This window comes from Dermacentor andersoni, chromosome 9 (genome assembly GCF_023375885.2).
Source record: "Dermacentor andersoni chromosome 9, qqDerAnde1_hic_scaffold, whole genome shotgun sequence".
Lineage (NCBI taxonomy): Eukaryota > Metazoa > Arthropoda > Arachnida > Ixodida > Ixodidae > Dermacentor > Dermacentor andersoni.
In genome coordinates this window covers 48,495,884-48,517,992 of record NC_092822.1, presented here as the reverse complement: position 1 = coordinate 48,517,992, position 22,109 = coordinate 48,495,884, and the positions used below count along the sequence as shown (strand labels likewise).

General features: G+C 47.2%; 1 protein-coding gene across 1 annotated transcript in view; it reads right to left on the bottom strand.

The window, feature by feature from the left end:
• Positions 1–10,874: 10,874 nt before the first annotated feature.
• Positions 10,875–22,109, bottom strand: part of LOC129383949 (phospholipid scramblase 2-like) — a 31,183-nt gene continuing 19,948 nt past the window's right edge. Inside the window, exons 6-8 of the mRNA XM_055068990.1 lie at positions 21,772–21,942; positions 11,914–12,072; positions 10,875–11,109 (exon numbers count right to left, since the gene is read on the bottom strand). Of these exons, the coding sequence (XP_054924965.1) occupies positions 11,050–11,109; positions 11,914–12,072; positions 21,772–21,942 (390 nt within the window). The 3' untranslated portion in view covers positions 10,875–11,049. The remainder of the gene's footprint in view (positions 11,110–11,913; positions 12,073–21,771; positions 21,943–22,109) is intronic.

The window sequence follows — 22,109 nt, the reverse complement described above, 5'->3', positions numbered from 1 at the left end:
ATTCTCGGTTTTCTTTCTCATTTGGCATGGCGACGCGATGGTCACATTTAATTGATGACAATTTTCAGAAAAGATAACGGCAATAATGCGTTTCAGCTACTTCCATGCATTTGTACATGCATCTGAGTTCACATCCAGCATAAAGGTTTTACGCAATCGCTTCCGATATGAGTTCGAAACAGAATTAAAGGCAAGGTAGCAAAATGGGTACCAATGAAGTCGACAAATTCATGTCAAGCAATGCCGGTGGTTGGGAAGAAAGCACTGGCTGTGCAACTTATCGCACTATATAACTCATAACGTAGGAACGCTGGAACTACCGAGTTCGAATCGAGTGCTACTATTTCAAATCGAGTTGTGTCAATTCAGAGAATATTCCATTCCTTCGAGTATTTTCGTTACGTTGATGCAATTGTGACCTAAATTACGGAGTTGCCGTGATTACTAAAGCATCTCTTCTGATTCACGTAGCCCGTCAACCGCTTCAAGCAGCCGATGTAAGCCAAGCCAGTGAAAATGGTTGCCTTTAACTTCTTGCTCGTTTATGTGCTGATGTGCCGTCAAATGGACTGCTAAAGGAAATGGCACCACATGTATCAAAAATAAAGAAAAGCACCGTTCAGTAGTGTTATAGAGCATTATATTATACTACTATTATACTTCTTGAAGCATAAAATATATCTTTCGGGCTTCCAAGCAATACTCGAAGCGTGCCCTAATATATTTTTTTCTAAATACATGCTTAGTCTACTATATGAAGGTTTTCACCTTTGGAAGGCCCTTACCTAGAAGCAAGCTATTGACAAACGTAGAGGTGCCGCTACGATGCAGAGCGTTGTCACAGGTTAGGCAACTACTTCATTAATGAGCAAAGAAGCAACAGCGGCTTTCCCAGCACTACACGGTAAGCCTTGGCTCGGAGAACAAATAGGATTCAGTAAATCTTGCCGTGGCGCTTCTGTCAGCCGTCAAAGCCAAGGGGCTGCGATGCGGCGAAGAGGCGTTTCCAAGAGGCCCTTGTTTATCGCCACGCGTTTCCTTAAGATGACACAACATTGTTTTCGTAATGGAGGCCATGCATCTTCTTACGTGGGAAAGGGTTCGGCCGAAGGAAATCCGGTGCCAAAATGAGTGAGCGCTAAGAGGCGAGACTGAGAGAGGTGCTTTCGCTGCAAGATGTCACTGTATACGATGCGCAGGATTCCACTCAGACAACCTCGTCTCCCGATTAATGCGTTCATGATCACGATGATGATATGCGGTGTTTTGTGGGGCAAGGGCTAAATATGACCGAAGAGCGGCAGGCTAGCGTTACATGAGCTCTAAACGTAGCGATGAATTACGAGAGTTATATATCACGTGGCTGTATAAAGAGGCCTTAGGAAACAGTCGCTGTAAAGCTCGTAAAATGTGTTTGTAACAAGACAGTGGCAATTACTAATGAAGCGTATGAGCGTAAAAGGGACATTGTGAGAAGATGAGCTGATCTACTAAAGTATGCCGCGTGATGTGGCATACTTTGGCATGCATTCGCATTAAAACACATGGAACGGAAAAAGTCATACCTGCTCATAAAAATTGCACGGGGGCACCCCCGTCCGGTTCTTGTCATATAGTTTCCTATTAAAATTACTAGGGGAAACTCTGCCATTGCGATCATTATGATAACATGACAACGATTGTTAGCCCACAGATTTGTCGGATGTTCTTGTGGATTTGTTTAGTATACTTCATCCGCCTGTACAGGCCTATACATTTCGAAGCAGTTCTATTTTTCTTTACGCAGAAAGGCTGTTATTAAGACTCCGCGCGCTCGCGTGACTACCGCGAATTCTTGCAAATCTAAATAAAATATTTCTTTTTCAAGATTCCCAAGCCGCTTGAACTCAGTACGGCAAAGTTCGGGCAAATCCACCTGCTAGAGAAATAAAATTTCAGCTGTGTTAAGGAATTATCCTTCTACAATATCGCAAAAGCCACTCTAAGCCCAAAAGTTGCTTAGTAAGCACGAAAGAAATCGCAAATACAAAAGACACGTCGCGACAGGCCTAGAAGTTTCCGCACCAGCGCACCGTGACGTAACTAATAAAAAAGGTGCTTGATGTGGCCCTGGGTAAATCTTTAGTAGTATAACTGGCCTATATTGTATTCTAAAAAAAAGCAATAGAGCAAACTTGACAAGTTTCGAAAAATTTTACTTATCTAAATTGAGAAAAAAAAATATATTTTGAGATCTCTAACGTCACATTGACATATAAGCTCCGAAGTTTGGGCGCGAAATACGAAAACCTGAACTTTCACCCTTGCTTTGTCTTCTAATTATCGACCTGCTCCTGCGAAATTAACAAAAGCAGAGCTATCCAACAACGCTCTACCAATTATTATATATTCATAGTTTCGTTTTGGAGTGCTCTTAAGCGTCATGATTGCTTCTCTCGTAAATACACATCGTGGTGGTTATTGCGTTGCGCTGCTATAGGCACGAGGTCGCGGGGGAGATTTCTACCGGGGCGGCCGCATCTTAATGGAGGCCAAATGCAAAAACAAAACACTCTTGTGCCGGACATTGAACGCACACTAAAGAACCCCAAGTAGAAGGAATTAATAAATTAATTATGCATGCCGCGTAATAGGATCGTGGTTTATGCCCGTGAAGCCCCAGATCCTAATTTCTTGTAGCTCCCGTAGATATAAGGGGTGTTTGAACGAACACTTTCAAAATTTTTGCAGGTTCCCTGTGGCAGATAGCACAATTCTTGTTCGTGAGGTGGTGTACTCGAAGCGGCGGACACTACTTGAAATGCATTATCGATTAATTAACAAAATTCCCTTATTAAGTTTTTAACTAATTGCCTTATGGCCGATATTGCAATTCACAAATTCTAGCCGAAGAGTTCGCAAGGTGGATCCACTTGTAACGAGTTCTTAGGATGACACCAGTTTCGAGATATTTTTTGCCGAACTTGGCGAAGAAATGAGTTGGCGGTCCAGTTATGTTGTGCTGCAATGCATAAAACGACATTTTTCTGAGAAAGTAACTGGAACGCTAGTGCATTTCTTCACAAAGTTCGGGAATTACTATATCGAAGCTGGTGTCATCCTGATAACTCGTTCCAAGCCTTGCGAACTCTTCGGCTAGAATGCAGAATTAGTGAATTTTTTGTAAATTAGCTGATTATGAATTTCAATTTCTTGTGCGAGTAATGTCCGCCTCTTCGAGTAGACAACGTCATGAACTAACATTGTGCTATATACCACAGGTAACCTTTAAATATATGTTTAAAAAAGTGTTAGCTGAGACACCCCGTATACTAGCGCCAGAGTTCCCCATAGTAATATTGAATGAATGAATTCTGGAGATTCACGTGCCAGAACCACGATTTCAATACGAGGCACGTGCGTAGTGGGGAACTCCGGAATAATTCTGACTTCCCCCCGGGGATCTTTCCCGCATTTCACGGGAAACGGGGTTTTTTTCACATTTCGTCCCCCACTGAAATGCGGCCGGCGCGGCCGGGGTTCGATCCCACGACCTCGAGCTTGGCAGCGCAGCAGCACAGCCGCTAAGCCACCGCGGTGGGTATAGTGATTAGTAATTTTTGAACGAACTTGTCTGCAGTTTGTACGGCTTGTCCCGTCGTCTGGGTTGCTCGTCACAATGAACGCAAACCAACTAGACCGGCCTATACCCGTCCCACAGAACTGCTCTCGCCGAGGAAACAAGATATAGGATTGCGCCTGCGATTCCCCTTTCGCGCAAGGGGAGACAGGAAATGATCAACGCAGAACGGGAGGCCACATGCTATCTGAGACGATGTATAAAAGAGCCCTCACTTTTATTCTTTTTACGCGCGCGACTGACTGACCTCATTGTGAGGAGTGCGTATACATTTCAGAACGCGGTTCGAGTTGTCATCGTGGGTCGTGCGGAGTCCGGTCGCTCCGCTTTCAGATTGTAGTATATAGAGACCGTCGTGAGCCAAAGCAGGTCAGGTCGTGGCTATCGCGTATTGTTCCCTAGAGAAGGCTTTCCCTGGTGACAAAACGTCAGGCCGGCGTAATATTGGAACAAAGGACACTGTGGCACCGTGGGCATACTCGAAACCGAAGTCGACGCAGTGTAAAATTACTGAGCCCCATTTCGCCGAACAGACAGAGCCCCGTGTTATACCAGTCGCTAAGCTTGCCAGGACAGAAGTCTGGCCACCACCTCGAATATATTTGCCACGTGCCGGCTCTGCCCTCAGTTGCGATGGCCTCGTTTTTCTTTCTTTTTCTTTGTTGACCTAGATAGGACATTATGCAATATAATAGCAAGAGCTTGGTGGCGCACCGCCCCGTTCCAAAGGGGACGCTCAAAACATCCATCCATCCATCCGTACAATCAGGACTCGATGGGAACCAAAGGAAAGTGGGACCCCTCGCACTGGGTGCTCAGGGGAAGATTACAGGTGAAGCTGTGCCGGGTGACATGGGCTGGACAAGTTTTGAAGTGAGGGAAGCTCACAGTAAAATTAATTATGAAGAACGAGTGAGGAATATGCGAGAATGTAACTGGGCTGGGAGAGTGTTAGGTATTTGTACATGAAAAACGTTGATTTACAGTGGAGGAAAAGAAATAGGAGGCTTACTAGTGAGTATGCGGTTTGTATGGCGAGCAACACAGCAGCAAACAACGTCAAGCGGAAAGTCAGCGAGGCTGAAATGATCTCATGGGTAGCGGCAATGGAAAAGGAACCTGCCATGAGTAACCACTTAACAGGGAAAAACGAAATCAGGAAAGAACGAATTTATGATAACTCAAAGAGAATCTTATTACTTTTCGAAGTGAGATCAGAATGCTCTGGGTCACACACCTATAAAGCGAGATATAAGAATGAAGAAGAAGCATGTGCTTGCTGCGGTAAAGCTAGGGGAAATGATGAAGCAGGTTTTATTAGATGGGAAGATATCTGCCCAGCAATCGATTTAGGAAACACTGGCCTCCTTGAAGCCCTTGGGTTCAGCGAGAGCAGGGGGAAAGTAAACATTTCCGCAATAGAGATTAGTAAGAGGTGGTTCGAAGATTGGTGGAATAATAGTAACGGAAACGGGGGGGGGGGGGGGAGGGGGGACAAGCAATGAAGGCGTACCAAAACGAAGTTCACAATGGGGGTTCAAAAACTTTTGTTATGAGAATTCATCGTTTCTTTTTCCTTTTTTTACCTAGGTAGGACATTAGGCAATAAAATAACAACAGCTTCGTGGTGCAACCCACCGTCCCGTTCCAAAGGGGACGCTTATAACAATACATCTACCATGGGATTGATGGTCAGTATATGGCTTTGTCTGCTCGATTCGGGCTTGCCTTCCGGCGACCTTGTGGTTTCGATTAGTAGGCTTCATCGTCCTTCATTGGCCTAAACATCAGAGCCATCCATGTTTTCCTTTATTTTTAATTCCAACGGTAATAAGGCTCTGCGCAGACGCACATTCACCTGCTAATTGCAGCTGTCCCGCTTTGTCCATGCGTCCGTGGCAGAGGTCCCGTGTTCGATTCCTGCCGTCGGACAACTTAAATAATGTTTGATTAATTATTTAAAACTCGGTACTTTCTTGAAACATGATATTCAGCGTCCCGAAGCCGTTCAAAGCCAGATAGACGAAGTTTAGGCAAATCCATGTAATAAGCGTTATTCCCACGCTGCCCGAACCGCCCTACTTGCAGCTGCCGTGTACACCAGCACCCTATAATTCCCCCTAGTAAATTTATTTAAACATCTATGATGTGAAAATGCTAGGATATGCAGGTCTGAACGGAACTGACCGTAAACGGTGAAGTTAAAGCTGGCGAGGTTCACAGGGTGGGACGGGTCGCCGATTTAGTGCGCCGACAAGTGTGACGCGGCGGAGCTGAAACGAATCGCGCCGCCAGCAACTCGTTGTGTACGTTTTTTGAAAGCACGTTTATACAACTTCTTTACCGATTGCCACCTGAATGAGTGCCATGACCCTGCCTTAAGCATGGATGTTACAAAGGAACCTTACGCTACCTGTAAAAATAAGCAACTCAGATTTTCAACCTGCGTGATTACGTCTGTCCTCTTTTCTGCCCACTAACATCCTCCCTCACAGCTGCGCTGACCAACCGCTTTAGTGCAAGGTCACCACTAAACTAAGGACCTGTTTCTTTTAATTTCTGATTGTCTTTTCTTGCGCGTCTAAAAGATTACCACTGCAGGACAGACATATGCCACCATAGATTCTGTTCAAAGTCTCTTACGATCATGTAACACCACGAATTCGACAACTGTGAAGCACTCAGTTTAATAACAATAAATCGAAATGCATAGTGCGAGCAATCCTGCCCAGATGTTCACGCTAGCACATTGCTAGTTCTGGATGGCATGCCGTTGCATTCAATTTTACTGCTATTCACAGAAGGCTTTCCGACGTGTTGTGTTTCTTTCTGGCCCATGCACAGCGGCGTTGTCTTGAGCTTGCCGTCTGACGTCACACGTGCTTTGATAAAAGCGTTAAGGTTGTGGCACGAAACACATAATGAACACAACGCATGATGAGCTCGTGCATCGTGTTATGAAAGAAACAAACAAAAGGATTGCAAATTGGGAAATCTGCTAACGATCCACACTGTAGCAGCACCATTTACACGAGGGACAAGCAAACAGAACACGGGTCACATGCTCAGCACAACTGTGTCTATTAGATACGCTACGGCAGCATACATACTCCGCAATGCAACTCCTGCTGCCCGACCCTGCAAGTACATCAGGTGGGTTTTCTCCAATGTGACAGCAGCTTATCGTTCCCGCCTTTCGTCCCAAACAAGTCGGCACCTACTCATGGCGATTTACGTTCCGCCGGCTACTGCATGCAAGATAGCACAGGCTGGCAGCCGTCTCGCTCTCTTTGTCTCCCTCAATGCGATGCGTTGGCGTTTACACGCATCTCCGTGAAATGGCTTCACCCTTCTTGAACTGCCCTCTCCGTACGGATAAATGCAATTAGCCATCTCAACGGCTTGATGCCGTGTACGTGAATACAGTTCTGCAAAATTGTTATGCGATGCACCTCTCGTCGCGTTCATGCAAGCGCCTCTACACTCTGTGATGCGAGGTCACTACGGACACAATTGCAATCTTACGACGCAGCCTCCCAACCAGCATCAGCTGTATAACGGGTTAACTACCCTCCCCAACAGAGGGCGAGGCGCACAGAGCGAAGAAAACGCTGGACAGAACGCGTCCTGTATTTTCGTCCATGTTTAAGGTGGCGATGCTGCAGCACAAAGCAAAAAAAAAAAGAAAAGGAAGGAAAGGAGAATAAGCGTATATGCAATAAATACAACCGATATTTATTTACTGCTTCACTGCTTGCTGCGGTACAGCGGTAACGCAGAGGCTATGACAGATGCCGTAATAATTTTCACCATCTAGGAACCATCAGCGCACACGCAAAGCTCGGTTCACGGGCATGTGAACCGAACCTGCGACGTCGTGCTCAGCGACAGAGCGCTTTACACACTGAAAGCCGAACTACACGTACGCTTGCCGGCGCGTGAAAGCTCGCGCCAGCGCACCTTGCGTTTGCCGCCCCTCGCGAACAATGGCGGTTTGAAGCTACAAGACGCGGCCAGGGCGCGTCCGCTCGCCTCACATTTTAGCCTTGGTAGACATCGTTTCGTATTTTTGTGAGGCAGCCAGGGCACCGGTATTTGTCTGGAGAAGCTAGACGGCTTTAGAATAGCGTTTCTCGCCTAACGTATACATTAAACACAAGCAGCTCTGCGGGACGTTTTGGTGTGCGTCCCTTCAAGTATTTTAGTTTAACTTAAGGGGACGCAAACGCAGGGAAGCTTGATTAAGCGTGGTGTTAAAAACTAATTTCGCTCAAAGAGAAAGTGCAGCAGCCATAGAACCTTCCAGTTCCAGATCCAGTGACCGAGTACGATGCACCACGTACGCAATGACAAGGTCCGCATGCAAGTGCCAGCACAGAAATCATGACTTCGTAATTGGCGCAGGGTTCATTCGCAGCTTGTTGCTCTGCATGATCTCTCCGAGGATTTGCGGTCGTAATCACGTTGTGTGATCACGGTCCCAAAAATGTTCCCTCTAATTTTCTCGGACATCATATTAGAGACACGAGCGGAAGCACCATATTAGTGCAAGTTTGGTAAACATTTGTTAGTCTAGAACATGGGTGAAATCGCGCTTGAGGAACTGTTCCTAAAAGCGTCCTTCGCCAAACAAGTAGTGTCCGCGGCCTCTTTTGTCGACGCTGCGAACAATGCTGCTTTAGTCCCCGTGATTTATCGTCCAGAACGAAGAAATAAGTGTGCTTGTTGATCTTCACTGAAGCAGAAATACCGCCACTATTTGGTGCGGGCTCCACTTTTTCGTCATTCGAGATGAGCTTCCGCTAACCTTGCTGATGAGTTTTCGTTGTGGAAGCTTCAACATATCTTAGCAACTTTCAAACACGTAATAACAGAGACATGTAGAGAGAGAGAGAAGGGAAGACGGAAAGGCAGGGAGGTTAACCAGACTGAGTCCAGTTTGCTACCCCCTCACTGCACAAACTGGATGCTGCCGATCAGTTTTTCACTCTGCTGTAGAGACATGCACCTCCTCACTGCACAAACTGGATGCTGCCGATCAGTTTTTCACTCTGCGTGCTTTATTTGTTGCGTACCGTCCGCCACAACTAACGAGGCGTTCATTTGAGGGATCGCCAGCCATTTGTGCGCAGGCGTGAGTGAGAGCGTGTGCGAGAGAGAAAATCTGGGGGCTTTTGCTCCTTGAATGTATGGCTCTGCCCTTGGCACTACGGAGGAGGTTTCTTAGCGTGTGTTGTATGCGTTTGTCCCCTAGACATGCCGGCATTGCGGAGTGCGGTCGAGTTTGGTTTACGCTCCGCCGCTGGCTGTCCGCATTGTGATGCAGTGGGCACGGGCACCCCATTTATTGATCGCTGCGTCTGACGGGCAAGGTTCTGACTGGTGTCGTATAAGTTGCGGGTCGCTTTTTTTGTCGCGACGATAGATTGAATTTTTGCGAGGACTGCTCCAGGAGGGCACATGTAACCGGCCAACCGAGGGCTCAGGAGAGCACCTGAGGTTATAATAAAGGAGGCGGTGCAGGATCTCCAGGGCACCCAAGGCGTAGCGGGGCGGATCAAAGCTGGAAGCAGCGCGGCCCGTGGGTTGGGGCTGCGGAGGCCAAGGGTGTATAAGACCGTCTGTCCGCCATCGCAGACAGCCAATTCTTTATGCGAACACCCCCTGGCACGCGCAGGCCTCGGCGAGCCCCAACCCCCGGACCCGTCCGGGTTCTAACTTTGGTGTCCCCGATGCTGCTTTGGTGTCCTGGAGGCGCCGCCAATAATGCGAAATAATTGCACATTGTTACGAATGGTAAAAAACACGATTGAATAAATATAATTACGTCCAGCCGCCAACTTGTGACGCTAAGTTATGCACTACTGCACCCCGCCACTTCTGCAACACCAATCAGAACTTTGCCTCTGAAGGTACGTCGGACAGACTTTCTCGTACCTGCTGCGCTGGTGCGAGTCAGTCATCGTCACCGGCGGCCTTTCAGCCAGTTGCGTTCAACCGTGGTTGCTCGGGTGCTCTGCCTTCTAGATTTTCAATATATGCGGCCCGGTCTCTACTACGGTCGCTACTGCTCCCATAGAAACATCTGTGATGTTATTTACAAAGTACATTGCCGTAAGGCGCGAGAAAGCTATGATCCGCCACGACTGGCTTAGGCCGAGCGCCACAGGTGCGAGACAGTCTGTCTGACACAGCGGTCGCCGGCTCGGTAAAATAGGTGATATTTTACCGCGCGGGCAGCCAGCGTCCGAGCGTAAGCAAACTCGACCGCACTCCGCAATGCCGGCATGCATAGAGACAAGCGCCTGCAACAAGCTCTGAGTAACCTCCTCCGTAGTGCCTAGGTAGAGTCATGTATTCAAGAAACAAAAGCCCCCGAGATTTTCTCTCTCGCGCTTGCTCTTACTCGCGCCTGCGCACAAATGGCTGGCGATCCCTCAAATGAACGTCTCGTGAAGTTCTAGCAGTAAAAAAATTTAATTATGGGGTTTTACGTGCCAAAACCACTTTCTGATTATGAGGCACGCCGTAGTGGAGGACTCCGGAAATTTTGACCACCTGGGGTTCTTTAACGTGTACCTAAATCTAAGTACGCGGGTGTTTTTTCGCATTTCGCCCCCATTGAAATGCTGCCGCCGTGGCCGGGATTCGATCCCGCGACCTCGTGCTCAGCAGCCCAGCACCATAGCCACTGAGCAACCACGGCGGGTTGAAGTTCTAGCAGTCGGTGCTTTCTATTGCTTCACTATAGCTTCGCTCATAATTCGGCAAGCAGAAGTATGCGACTTCCTTTTTACTACTGATGCACATGCTTGTCTTTTTGTCAGCAGCGAGCACCGAAAACGTAAAAGTGTGCTCGAGACCACCCTTCGCAAGTGGCGCCACCGCCATAGTTCAAACGACGGCTGCTTCCCATTGGTTCGCCGATCATCCGGCAGGTACAGAAGTTATCTAGAAGGCTATGTCTGTCCACATGGCTCGATTCAATGCGTGTGACCTGTGCTACACCATCTGCGCATGCGTCAGGCGCGTGAGCGCGAGCTTCTGCGTGCCGCCACGCGTAGTACGTGTCGGCAAGGCGGTGGTTTAGAAGTTAGGCCACCTCAGAAGGGGCCGTGATAGAGCAAAACAATGCGGTGGTCGGAAGGCTATGCCGCACTCACAGCACCTTTGCTATGATAAACGGCTTGCGTGAGGAAATAGATTGGGTTCCGTCAGGCATACTGCAAGTGAAGGAATGCAACATCAGCGCGCATATGAGAAAAACAATTTTAAGGCTTGCCCCGAATTACATCGTACTAACTATAAGTGGAATCGAGTCTGATTTGAAGGGTAGCACTCGGTCGAGTCGAGTATTGAGAACTCAAGCCACTGCATCGAGTGCAATGGCTGACGAAGCCATTTCGCTCTACGCAGTCGGCGGAATCAGTTCATACTCCGGGTCCTCTGTCATCGCTTCGATTGTATGCTTCTTCGAAGAACATGTAGTCCTGAAATTTAAAATCGGTGTATGAATGACTCCAAGTGGCATCACTGAATAACATGGAACTAAGGACTGGATTCAAGCGTGCGCACGCAAACATGAAGTCACCAGTTCTCGCAGTTTGCTTGTTACTGATCAGAAGTTTGAGAAAAGGTCTCCGCTCTTGATGCGCAGAGTGAAGTTTTTGTTATAATGCTGGCTTCAGTAACGAGCGAGAAATTCTTATCGTTTTCAGACAGTTAACCGATTTCCCTCTTCCAATTTGCGGAAGTAGCACGCTGGAAACCAAGTAAAATATTATATCTTTTTTATGTTTTGACCAATTAATAAATTCGTAGCAGCTACTTACAACTGCTGACCTCGTCCTTGTGAAAAAATGTATTTTTGCAATTTTTTACGCCACTCCTGCGATAAGAGTTATCGAAGCAGTTGCAGCATGTACAAGTAAATTAAGTAAATTAAAAAACGCGATAGCAAGCTTAAAGAGAAAAAGTAAAGTAGCCTGGTATCGTGTATCCGTCTACAACGCAGTATACGCAGAATACGAGTTTCCAATAAAGTATTTTAGCAAAGCATAATTGTTCTTTCATCCTCGCACCAACTGTATGTGCGTATTTGTTTGAGCGTAGGGGCACTTGGGAGGAAATTTACGGCATCTGTAACGGTAAAAGGCTAACGCTACGCTACATAGACAAACATCAATGTCCAAGGATAACCCACTTTGTAAAATAAATGCGCCGACATCGCGGCGCGGATGCACATAAGTGTTTTTGCTCTTGCGTGCAGGCATGTATTGAGATATGCCACTTACTATGAGCATTGTGGCGGCGATGAGAGCGGCCTTCAAATGCACATCCATGTCCAACGGAAAACTGACGCCGAAGGTGTCGGCATCCGTGAACAACTCCTTCACTAACCCGCTCCAGTGCTTGCTAATATTTCCAATTGCGTGGCCGTTGGTTGAGTAGACCTACGAGACATTGGGAAGTTTTGAAAAGTGTGTAACATTTGTTCCGACCGTCGACAGATAAACTTGTCTCCATCAAAGAAACACAGATATAACCAGACACTCGCACATCATACTGTGATCATATCGCTACTAACTAAATGTGTGTGCGACAATATTCGATTTCCCCGATGGCAGTGCAGATTCAACAGCCGCGTGAATCGAATACCAAAACTACCGGAGGACGTTCGCGGGACGCACAGTTGCTGTCTACGTCGCTAATGACCTTTGAGGGACACTAGGAACAAGCAAATATCGGCTCCATTGAGAAATTACCCTTTTGCAACATCGAATGTCCTCAAAGAAAATGATCAGGCGAAATCTGACGTCACAGAAACTTAATGATAATAATGATGATGATGATGATGATTATTATTAATGGAGTTTTAGGCCCAAGAACCAGGGAAGGCCAAAGAGCGCCAGAAAATGGTTTAATGTAGTCGATGTTGTGCTCATTGTCAGAGTGCATACGAGCACCGCAGTATAGAGGCCGAGAAACATTCGCTGTAGAATGCGTAAATTATACGTTTAGGTGAAATTATTACAGTGATGCACAAGGTGTCCAGTGACATGTTGGTCAAAAATAAAATATACGCTACGAAGAGGTGATGTACTAAAATGTGTTGTTGTCAGTAGCCGTACTGCCACATCAGGGTCCTTTGAGAGCAAGGGCCTGGAGGCGTGCGCTATACAAAACGCTATCATCGCAACGGCGGCTTCACGAGAGAAGCCGCGTTGCGAAATTTTTGGGGCTGATAGCACGCAGCAAACGGACTTGGTTGAAAATATATAGTATTGATTTCATGTTGAATAGTGGTTCATTGCCAAAAAACATTGCCGGTTGAAGTGGTAAAGGTTGTGTGTGTGTGCAAGAGGAAAGCTTTTTTCCTTTCAGCGTCTGCTTCCCGGCTCTAGAATAAGACTTAGATGATGGTCAATCTCTCGCTACATTTAGCACACATCGGAGGTTCATCGCCAGTCAACAACTAGTTGTGCGTGAGTGAGTGAGTGAAATAACTTTAACAGGTCCAGAGAAGACGCAGGGGAGACCCCGCGCCACCCGGCTAGTCCCACGTAGGGAACGCCAAGCCAAACTTGACGGCGCGATCGCGCGCACTCTGGACGGCCAGGGTTTGGTGGTTGAGTTCGGTGCTGCCCAAGAGCGCAACCCACCTATCCTCGCTGAAGAAAGAGCCGATAGCTTCGCACTCCCACAACACATGGTCCAATGTTGCCGTTAGTCCACAGCCAGGGCAGTCCGCACTGGAATACCTTTCAGGTTATATTGCATGAAGAAACGCAAGGTTAGGATACGCACGGGCTTGTAAAAGTCGAAGGGTCACCGCCCGCGCCCTGCATAAGGCGGGGTGCGGGAGGGGGAATGCCCGTCTTGACAGGTAGTAGTGTGAGGTAACCTGATGGAACGTAAGCAAGGGTTCCTCGCGGGGCAGGGGGACTGTGGAGGCGGCGCGGTCAGTGAGTCCTCGCACGGCCTCATGCGCACCCTCGTTAGGGTTAGGAGAGCCCTCAGTCGACCCCAAGTGAGCGGCAAACAAAGAGATAGAATGTGGAGATATGCTTTTGGCGCTTCGGAGAATGCGGAGGGCCTGAGGGGAGACCACCCCGGTTTGGTGGGCCTTAATGGCTGCCTTTGAATCGCTATATATTGCCTCACTGCGACCATCAACAACAACCAGCGTGATTGCAACCTGTTCGGCCACCACGGGCCTCGAAGTGCGTACGGTAGCGCAGCAAGTGAGCCTGGAATTGGAGTCGATGATGGAGACAGCGAATGCCTCGTGATGGACATACGCCGCGGCATCCACGAAGCTTGCCTCAATGTGTTTGTAGCGGACATGCTCGAGTAAAGCTGTACTCCTCGCCCGACGTCTGCCGACGTTGTTTGCAGGGTGCATATTCGGGGAATTGGCGGGATGTGCAGTTGAGGCCTGATGTCGCTGGGAATGCGCATGGCGTCGGGGCATTGCTCGACAGGGTTGAGGCCCATCTCGTCGAGTATCTTGCGGCCCACCGGGGTGCTGGATAGCCTGAGCAGCTGTGAGCGCTGTTGTGCCTCGATTATTTCTTCGAGCGCGTTGTGGACTCCGAGCTTGAGCAGGTTTTCGGTATGGGCGCTGACAGGCAAGCCGAGGGCAAGCTTAAAGAATTTTCTGATGAGAGAATTGAGCTTGTTCCTCTCTGCAACATGCCAATTATGCATAAACGCCTAGTATGAAAGGTGGCAGAGAACAAAATCATGTATAAAGCTGATCACATTGTCTTCCTTGATTCCCCGGTGCCTGTTGGCAATCCTCCGGATGAGACCGAGAGCACTCTTCGTCTTGGCGGTGACCTTTCTAAGTGCGGTTCCATTGGCTCCGTTAGACTCGATATTCATTCCCAATATTCGTAGCGAGTCCACTCTGGGCACCGGGGACCCGTCACCAGTGAAAAGTCGTATTTCGCATTCGGACGCCGGTTTCTAATCACGATGGCCATCGCCTCTGGGTCTTTTATTGTAGAGTAGTTCAGATTTGGTTGGAGAACATCTGAGCCCAGCGGGGTGGAGGAAGCGCTCGGTCGCATCCATGGCGCTCTGCATGGCGGCCTCAACATGGCCGTCGCTCCCGCCGACGCACCAGATGGTGGTGTCATCTGCGTAGATGGTATGGTCGATTCCTTGAATCTTCGCGAGCTCCTTGGAAAGTGCGTGCCGTAAATGTGTCCTCTTCTCAACCGTGTTACGAGGACATCGGCTGCACGTGCTTTCGTTGTTGACGGCCAAGAGCCTAATTGAATTTTAATTAGGTGAAGCTTGTTAGACGTTTCAGCATCCCAAAGGTGTTGCCAATGGCTTCTCAGTTTTCTTCCCAAGAAAGGTTTCAGGTCTATATCTGTGACAGGTATGGGAGCGTTGCGAGGTTTTGTTGCTGTAGATGTACCCAGTTCGTCGGCAAGCACATTCCCCTGGATGCCTCTGTGGCCAGGAATCCAACATATTACGATACGATTGTCACAGAAAGAAGCCACAGAAACTCTTCCGCGTCGCCAACATTGCCACCGACGGTCTTCCAGGCAGAATACGGCGGCTGTGAAGCCGTCGTCTATATGCGCAATGCTTTCTACGTCTCCAGCGCCGCACTCATCCGAAGTTGAAGGCACATTGGAGACCGAAGCTCGTAAGGTCAACTGTTCGGAAGAATGGCCTGCTCTGTAGTACTCGAAGATTGGCAATGAGTCACAGCGTAATGCCACTACTTTGACATGCACTACACTTGCTGATGAGGCATCAGTTGCAGATCGACAAGTCATATCCGTGCTAGTGTCATTAATGGACGCCATCCATGTACTGTTAAGCAACCAGTACACTAGATCGGCTCAAAGCACGGTGTATGTATTGGATTTAGTGAATGTAGCGGTGGCACCATTGAGTGGAGGAAAAGCATGATGTATGGGGTTTTATGGTGCAAGGGCCAGATATGGCCATAGAGCGCCACACATGGTGATGGGTTTTCAATGAATTGATTATGAAATGGGGAAATGTACTTTGGATGCTGCATGCGGCATGGCTGTAGATAGGCTTAAAATCAGTCGCTATAAATTGGGTAAACTATATACGTAATAAAACAATTACAATTATCAGAGATGTGAACTATGACCCGAAATGTTTTGTTATGCAGGGGTGATATTATAGAGTGTGTAGGTCAATGTAGTGCTGATGCCTCAACAGGGCCCTTGAATGCAAGGATCTGTAGACACATGCTATGCTAGATGTAACGAACGCAGCAGCAACCTGTGGTACGAGGCCGTAATACCTCACATATGGTCTGGTAATGTGCAATGTAAAATGTCCTTTAAAAAAGTTAAAACAGATTTTGTGTCGAATAACGGGTTCGTGCCAAGAAACTGCGGTGGATGCAATGAGATATGCTGTCGATAAGCCAAAGGAAAGTGCCTTTTCCTCTCGCATTCTGTTTCGCGACACTCCACAAGGACGGGGATGGCCGTCAATCTTTCATCACGTCTACCATATGTCGGAGGAGCATTCCCAGCCAGCAAGAAGTTGCGTGTACCGTATGTGTGCCTTATCCTCAGTGGACAGAACAGGACACCGGTATCCCTGATTTTATTATTGATGGGGCGTTGCTTAACTGTGGCATAATTAAATGAAGATTACTCGAGGTTTGGGTGTCCCACAAGCCTTGCCGATAGTCTCAACGTTTTTCCAAATGAAAGGTTCCAAATCTATGGCGGGGAGAGCTATGGAAGGGTTGAAATCTTTTGTTGCTGTGGATGTGGCGATTTCGTCAGCGAGCACAATACCCTCGATGACTCTGTGCCCGGGCACCCAGACTACTATGACACGTTGATTGCATGCGTAAATAGCGCACAGTCAATAATCACATGAGTTTTGTGCTTTCTAGCGATATTAAGGTTTTCACAACGCTTAGAGAGTCGGCAAATATAATTGACATCCCTAGTTTTAATTGTTTTATGTGCTTCACAGCCAACAACAGTGCATAGACTTGAGCCGTAAGGATACTCATTCGCGCATGTAGAATGCAGAGTCCGAAAAGGACGGACCGACTGCAGCATAAGAAACGCCGGCTTGTGACTGAGATGAATCGGTGTAAAACTCCGGGCAGCAGTATTTCGACCGGAGCTCAAGTGCAATCGAATATGCATCTCAGGAGCACGCTTACTGACTTCAATAAGCGACGCGTCATACTCCACGAGCTGCCACTGCCACGGCGGTGACAGCTTGGCTGGAAGCACTAGATGGTGTTCTAGAAGTGGGACACATTTCTGCACTGAGATTCCTAACACGCAGCGAGAAGGGATCTCTGGTTGTGGGCCGATTATTAAAGAGCGTGGCACAGGACACATCGTTTACATTTGTGTAACAACGATGTTAAGGATTCGAGTTTACTTTCAGGTAATGTGCGAAGTTTGAATATGACCTCTGTAGTCGGAGTAACCACTCGTTTGATTCTACATAGAGACTTTTTACAGGGCTTGTCTTGATAGCTCCGGTCGCTAGGCGGATACCTATGTGAAACACATAGTCTAGGATTTTTAACACGCTTTACGTTGCAGAATGATAGATTACGGCACCATAGTCAACGCGAGAGTGTACAGGGCTCTTGTACAAGTTCAGGAGACATTTTCGATCACTACCTCATGTTTTGCGCGACAGAATTTTTAAAATGTTCATCGTCTTCAGATAGTTTGTCTTCAGAAATTTAATTGGGGGGTAAAGGTAAGCTTAGAGTCTAGAATTGTTCCCCAAAATTTGTGTTCACTGCTCAGAGATTGTTCCTTTCCATTGATGGTGAGTTTTCGCAGTGGTACAATGCCTCATTTGTTTGAAAACAGTACACAGGTACTTTTCTGGGCATTTATTTTAAACCCATTTACATCCACCCATTTAGAAAATGTTTAATGCAAGCTGCACGTGTCGCTCGCAGATCGCAATGTTATATCATTTAAAATCTATGTGCACATTATCGACATACAAAGAATAAAAGACGATTCGTGGAATGACTGTATACAGGGAGTTCATTTCTACAATAAAGAGTGTGCAACTAAGCACACCCCCTTGCGGCACGCCAGTCTCCAAGGTGAATGTCCTAGATAAAGCAGTGCCCACTCTTACACGAAACGTGCGGTTGCACAAGTAGCTTTCGACTGTGTTTAACATATTTCCGTGGACCCCCACCGCAAACGAATGTCGCAAATCCCGAAGCGCCATATCGTATCGTACGCTTTCTCTAAGTCTAGAAATACCGAAAGTAAAAACTGCTCATGTATAAACACATATCCAATGTTTCCCTAGATGAGAACAAGATCGTCTATTGTTAACCTACCTTCTCGGAAATAACACTGGATGGAGTCTAGGATTTTTCTATTTTCTAGGAAAGAGATTAGGCGCCGTTTTATTATTTTTTATACACTTTGCACGCAGCTTGCTAGTGCTATTGGCCTGTAGCTGCTGACTAAGGATGGATCTTTGCCTTGTTTAAGTATCGGGATGACTATGGCTTCTTTCCACGAGGACGGAATGTGCCCAGCCGCCCACATGGCATTGAAAAGAGATAGGAGCGTTTTCAGTGCTTCGGGATGTAGGTATCTTATCATTTAATACATAATGCGATCGCCACCTGGAGCCGAGTTGTTGCAACAAGTGAGACAAATCAACAAGTTCAGCTAAGCTAAATGGGCGATTGTAAGCCTCACTCGAAGAACTTTTGTGAAGAGAGGCAGCCCCTTTAGGGACTGCCTCTCTTCACGTTCTTTGAACCTCAGGAAAGGTTCCGTATAGTGCGATGCACTCTAAACATATGGAAAGTGTTCACCTAAAAAATTCGCCTGATCTTCCAGGCTATCCCCTTGCCTACTCATTAAGGGTGGAGGGATACCATAGGATATGACGCTTATTCGACAGTCCGTTAGTTTGACGGTTGTATTTCGTGGCGGCCTCAATTATAAAGCCTGTTATATACGCCACAGCATCGTCCATATTAAAAGAGGCAATATCATACCGAATTATATATGTAAACTCTCGGAAATATTCCCATTTAGCTGATCCAACCTTCCAGCGGGGAGCGTGTGGCAAGCATCCATCTTGTTTTGTTAAGCTTAGCATAACTGGGAAGTGGTCTATGGAGGAGAATCTATGGAGGAGAATGTGTTACGTGCCACGATGTGGTACGTTGGTTCTTTTTTATTGAGTATACATGCTCCCGAGGAAAACAAGACAGTTTTCAATTAGGCAACCTCTCGCGTCGCAACGAGAGTCTCCCCACAAAGTGTTATGTGTGTTTAAATATCCGACAACTATATATAACGCCGAAAGTACATGTATGAAGTTTTGAATTAGTAAGATCTTGATGAGGGCTAGTTGGTTCATGTTTAGAACTGAGGTTAAACAGCGCTTGTCTGTGGTATTTGTTTCCTTGTGTCCTTGTTTTAGTTGCACTGTTTAACCTCAGTTCTAAGTAGTTTTGAAATAAGGTTTTAGTAAATTTGTAATTAGGCGGTATGTATACAGAGCTGATGGTGACTAGCTTGTCAAACAACACCCCTCGGACAGCAACTGCCTGTAGGGGCGTACGAAGTTTTAAGTACCGGCAAACAACTCCTCTGTCGACTATGATAGCGACACCACCGGATAACACGCAGTGCCAACGCGGTCTTTACGAAAAATAGCATATTATCGGAGGAAACAGCGTTGCGTGCGGCTTTAAATGTGTCTCTTGAACACACAGCGCTTTTGGATTATACTTATATAGGAGTTCTTTAATCTAGTCGAGGTTTTGGAGGAGACCTCTGACATTCCTGTGTAATGTTTGTGTATTGATGATGAATGCGGTTTTAGGTGCTGTGTGTTTAAGAAAAAAACTCACAGAGCCCTTCTGGGCGCCATGGTACGAGGTTTGTCTTTTTTGGAGCAGTCGAGAGATTCTCGCCGTTCTGAATTAATGTTGCGTCCAACATCTATTCCAAGGCGCGGGACACCGCTCTTTCGAGCGTTCTGTTTGGCTTGAAGGCGTCGCCTCGGTCGGGAGACAACACAGTGGAAGTCGCCAACCAGGAAGTCTGAGACGATGGAGCAGCGCTAGCTGCATCCGCCAAGGGAGTGGATGGCGGATGGGTGGACGACTCACTGTGTACGGGCCGGACAGCCACCGGAGGCCGCAGTGGCGCTGCCTCCTGACGCGTCACTTCGGAAAAACTTACTTTAGGCAGGTAGGACACCCGCCTGCGTGCTTCCTTGAATGAGATGTTTTCTTTTACTTTTATTGTCACAATTTCTTTTTCTTTTTCCCATGATGGGCAAGACCGCAAGTGCGTGGTATGCACCCTATCACAGTTTACGCAGTGGAGAGAGTTTTCATATGATTCAGAGGAGTACTTACGAGCACTGCATTTAGCACAAGCTTGGGAGCCTCGGCAGTTCTGTGAGCTGTGGCCAAATCCCTGGCATTTAAAACGGACATACATATGGCCTGACCTGGATATTCACGTACCCTGTCTCAACACTCTGAGGGAGCACATTTGAACCAAAGTATTAGATGCTCTGTATTAATCTCTTTTCCATCGTGCCTTAGCAGAATTCCCTTAACATTGATGATACTTTGATTGCTCCAGCCTTTTAATATTTTAACTTCTGTAAGCTCCATAGTCATCATCGGAAACAACACCACGGGTGCTGTTCATCGTGCGGTGCGGGGTAATTCTCACTGGGACATGTCCAAATGATATTAGGTTATGCAGTTTCTCGCGTTGCTTTTTGTCACGTTGTTCCAAAAGGAGATCGCCGCTAGCTATCTTTGATGCTTTTTAGCCTGGTCCAAGTGCCTGAGTTAAAGATTTCGAAACGACAAACGTGAGATTGTTCGTACTTGCTTTCTTGTTTTTTTTTTTTTAGAGTGGATGACATGAAATCGGTGGAAGGTTTCTTTTTGGCGACCAAAAAAATTCGATGACTTCATCAGTGCGCCCCCTCTTTAGGGAGCGATCAGGTAGGGAGGTAAGGAACTAGCCATAAGTCAGAGTGTATTTTTCGGCAGTAACGCCAGCCACCCACCATAGAGCCCTACAGGGGGACGCTGCAGGACCTGTAAAAGAGGCCCTGCAAAAGGTAGCTTTACGTTACCACAATAACCAAATATTACATAACCTAGTTTGGCTACTCACCCCAGGTGAATCCTTGCTCCTTGGAAGATCGTAAGTAATAAATAAAAAAGTACGAGACCACAAAACTGGCAAGTGAGAAAGACTGAAGAAAATTGGAGAGGAGGATAGAAAAAGGGAACTACCGATTTACCCCGGGTGGGTCAATCCAGGGGGTCCGTTTTCATGAAGCCGACGCTAAAGGGGCGTGTTGCCTCCGCCGAGGGGGCCTTAAAGGTCGAAACTTCTGGCATCCGCTCAACCCCCAGGATCCCATTTTCGCGGACACGGCTAAGCCACGCACGGTTAAGCGCAGGAGGGTCCGACCCCAATGTGCTTGGGTACGTGTTGGCACAACTCACCAAACGCCTGCTTACGGAGACACCCCTGCGGGGTGAGTAGAGGAAAAACCCCTCGAGCTAGCCTCATTTCGTGCATAGAAAATCCAAGTGGCCTCACAGATTGTCAGCACAGCAGATCGGGCACTTCCTTCGAAAAACTGCCCAGGCGAACGACTACAAACACTTCGGTGTGTTTTCACTTCGCGCATGTGTTGTGCTCTTTCTGACGTTGTCTTCCTTTTCTCTTGGTCTTTTATCCTCCCCTTTCCCCTTCCACAGTGCAAAGCAGCTAACTGGACATCGTGATCTGGTTCAGCTACTTGCTTTCCCCCTTAACTTTCTTTCTCTCTCTCTCGACAATATCAAACAAAAACAGCAACTCTTCATCGTAAGGAGGTGCTTGGTGATCAAGAAAAGCCTCAAAATCGAGCGTTATGGAGATCCAATGTGAAGCTGTTACTTAAATGCTATAAAACTAAATGCGACGTGTACGACTGTCTTTATTTTCATGTTTCCTTCGTGTAATTTCATGCGATGCCCATGCTCATGCCCCGTACCCGTCAGAACTTTATTGCGACGCAATGTTCACGTTTTTACGCTACACCGTTCACAACTTAAGCCAAGATGCAAAAAGCAGTTCACTTACCGTGAAATCGACATCGCATTTACAAGGTATGCTTTGAGTGCACAGCGGTCCCACTATGTCCAGCACTCGCTTCTGGTTGCGGTCGTATATACCGAACGACGGATAGCATAAGGACCACTGCTGATATACGTATGCGATGGTATTTCCAGGAGGTGCTTGAACTTCCATTTCCTGTCGTACAGGAAAAACCGAAGACGAATTGTGTTACCCTGTGAAAGGATACTGATGTAACAGAGTCTTAGGGCCGCGTGCTTTCTTTCTTTTTTTTGTTCATTGGACACCAATACACGTTGTGTACGTGCGAACACCACGGTTCACACAGCGCGCATGCGCAGAAC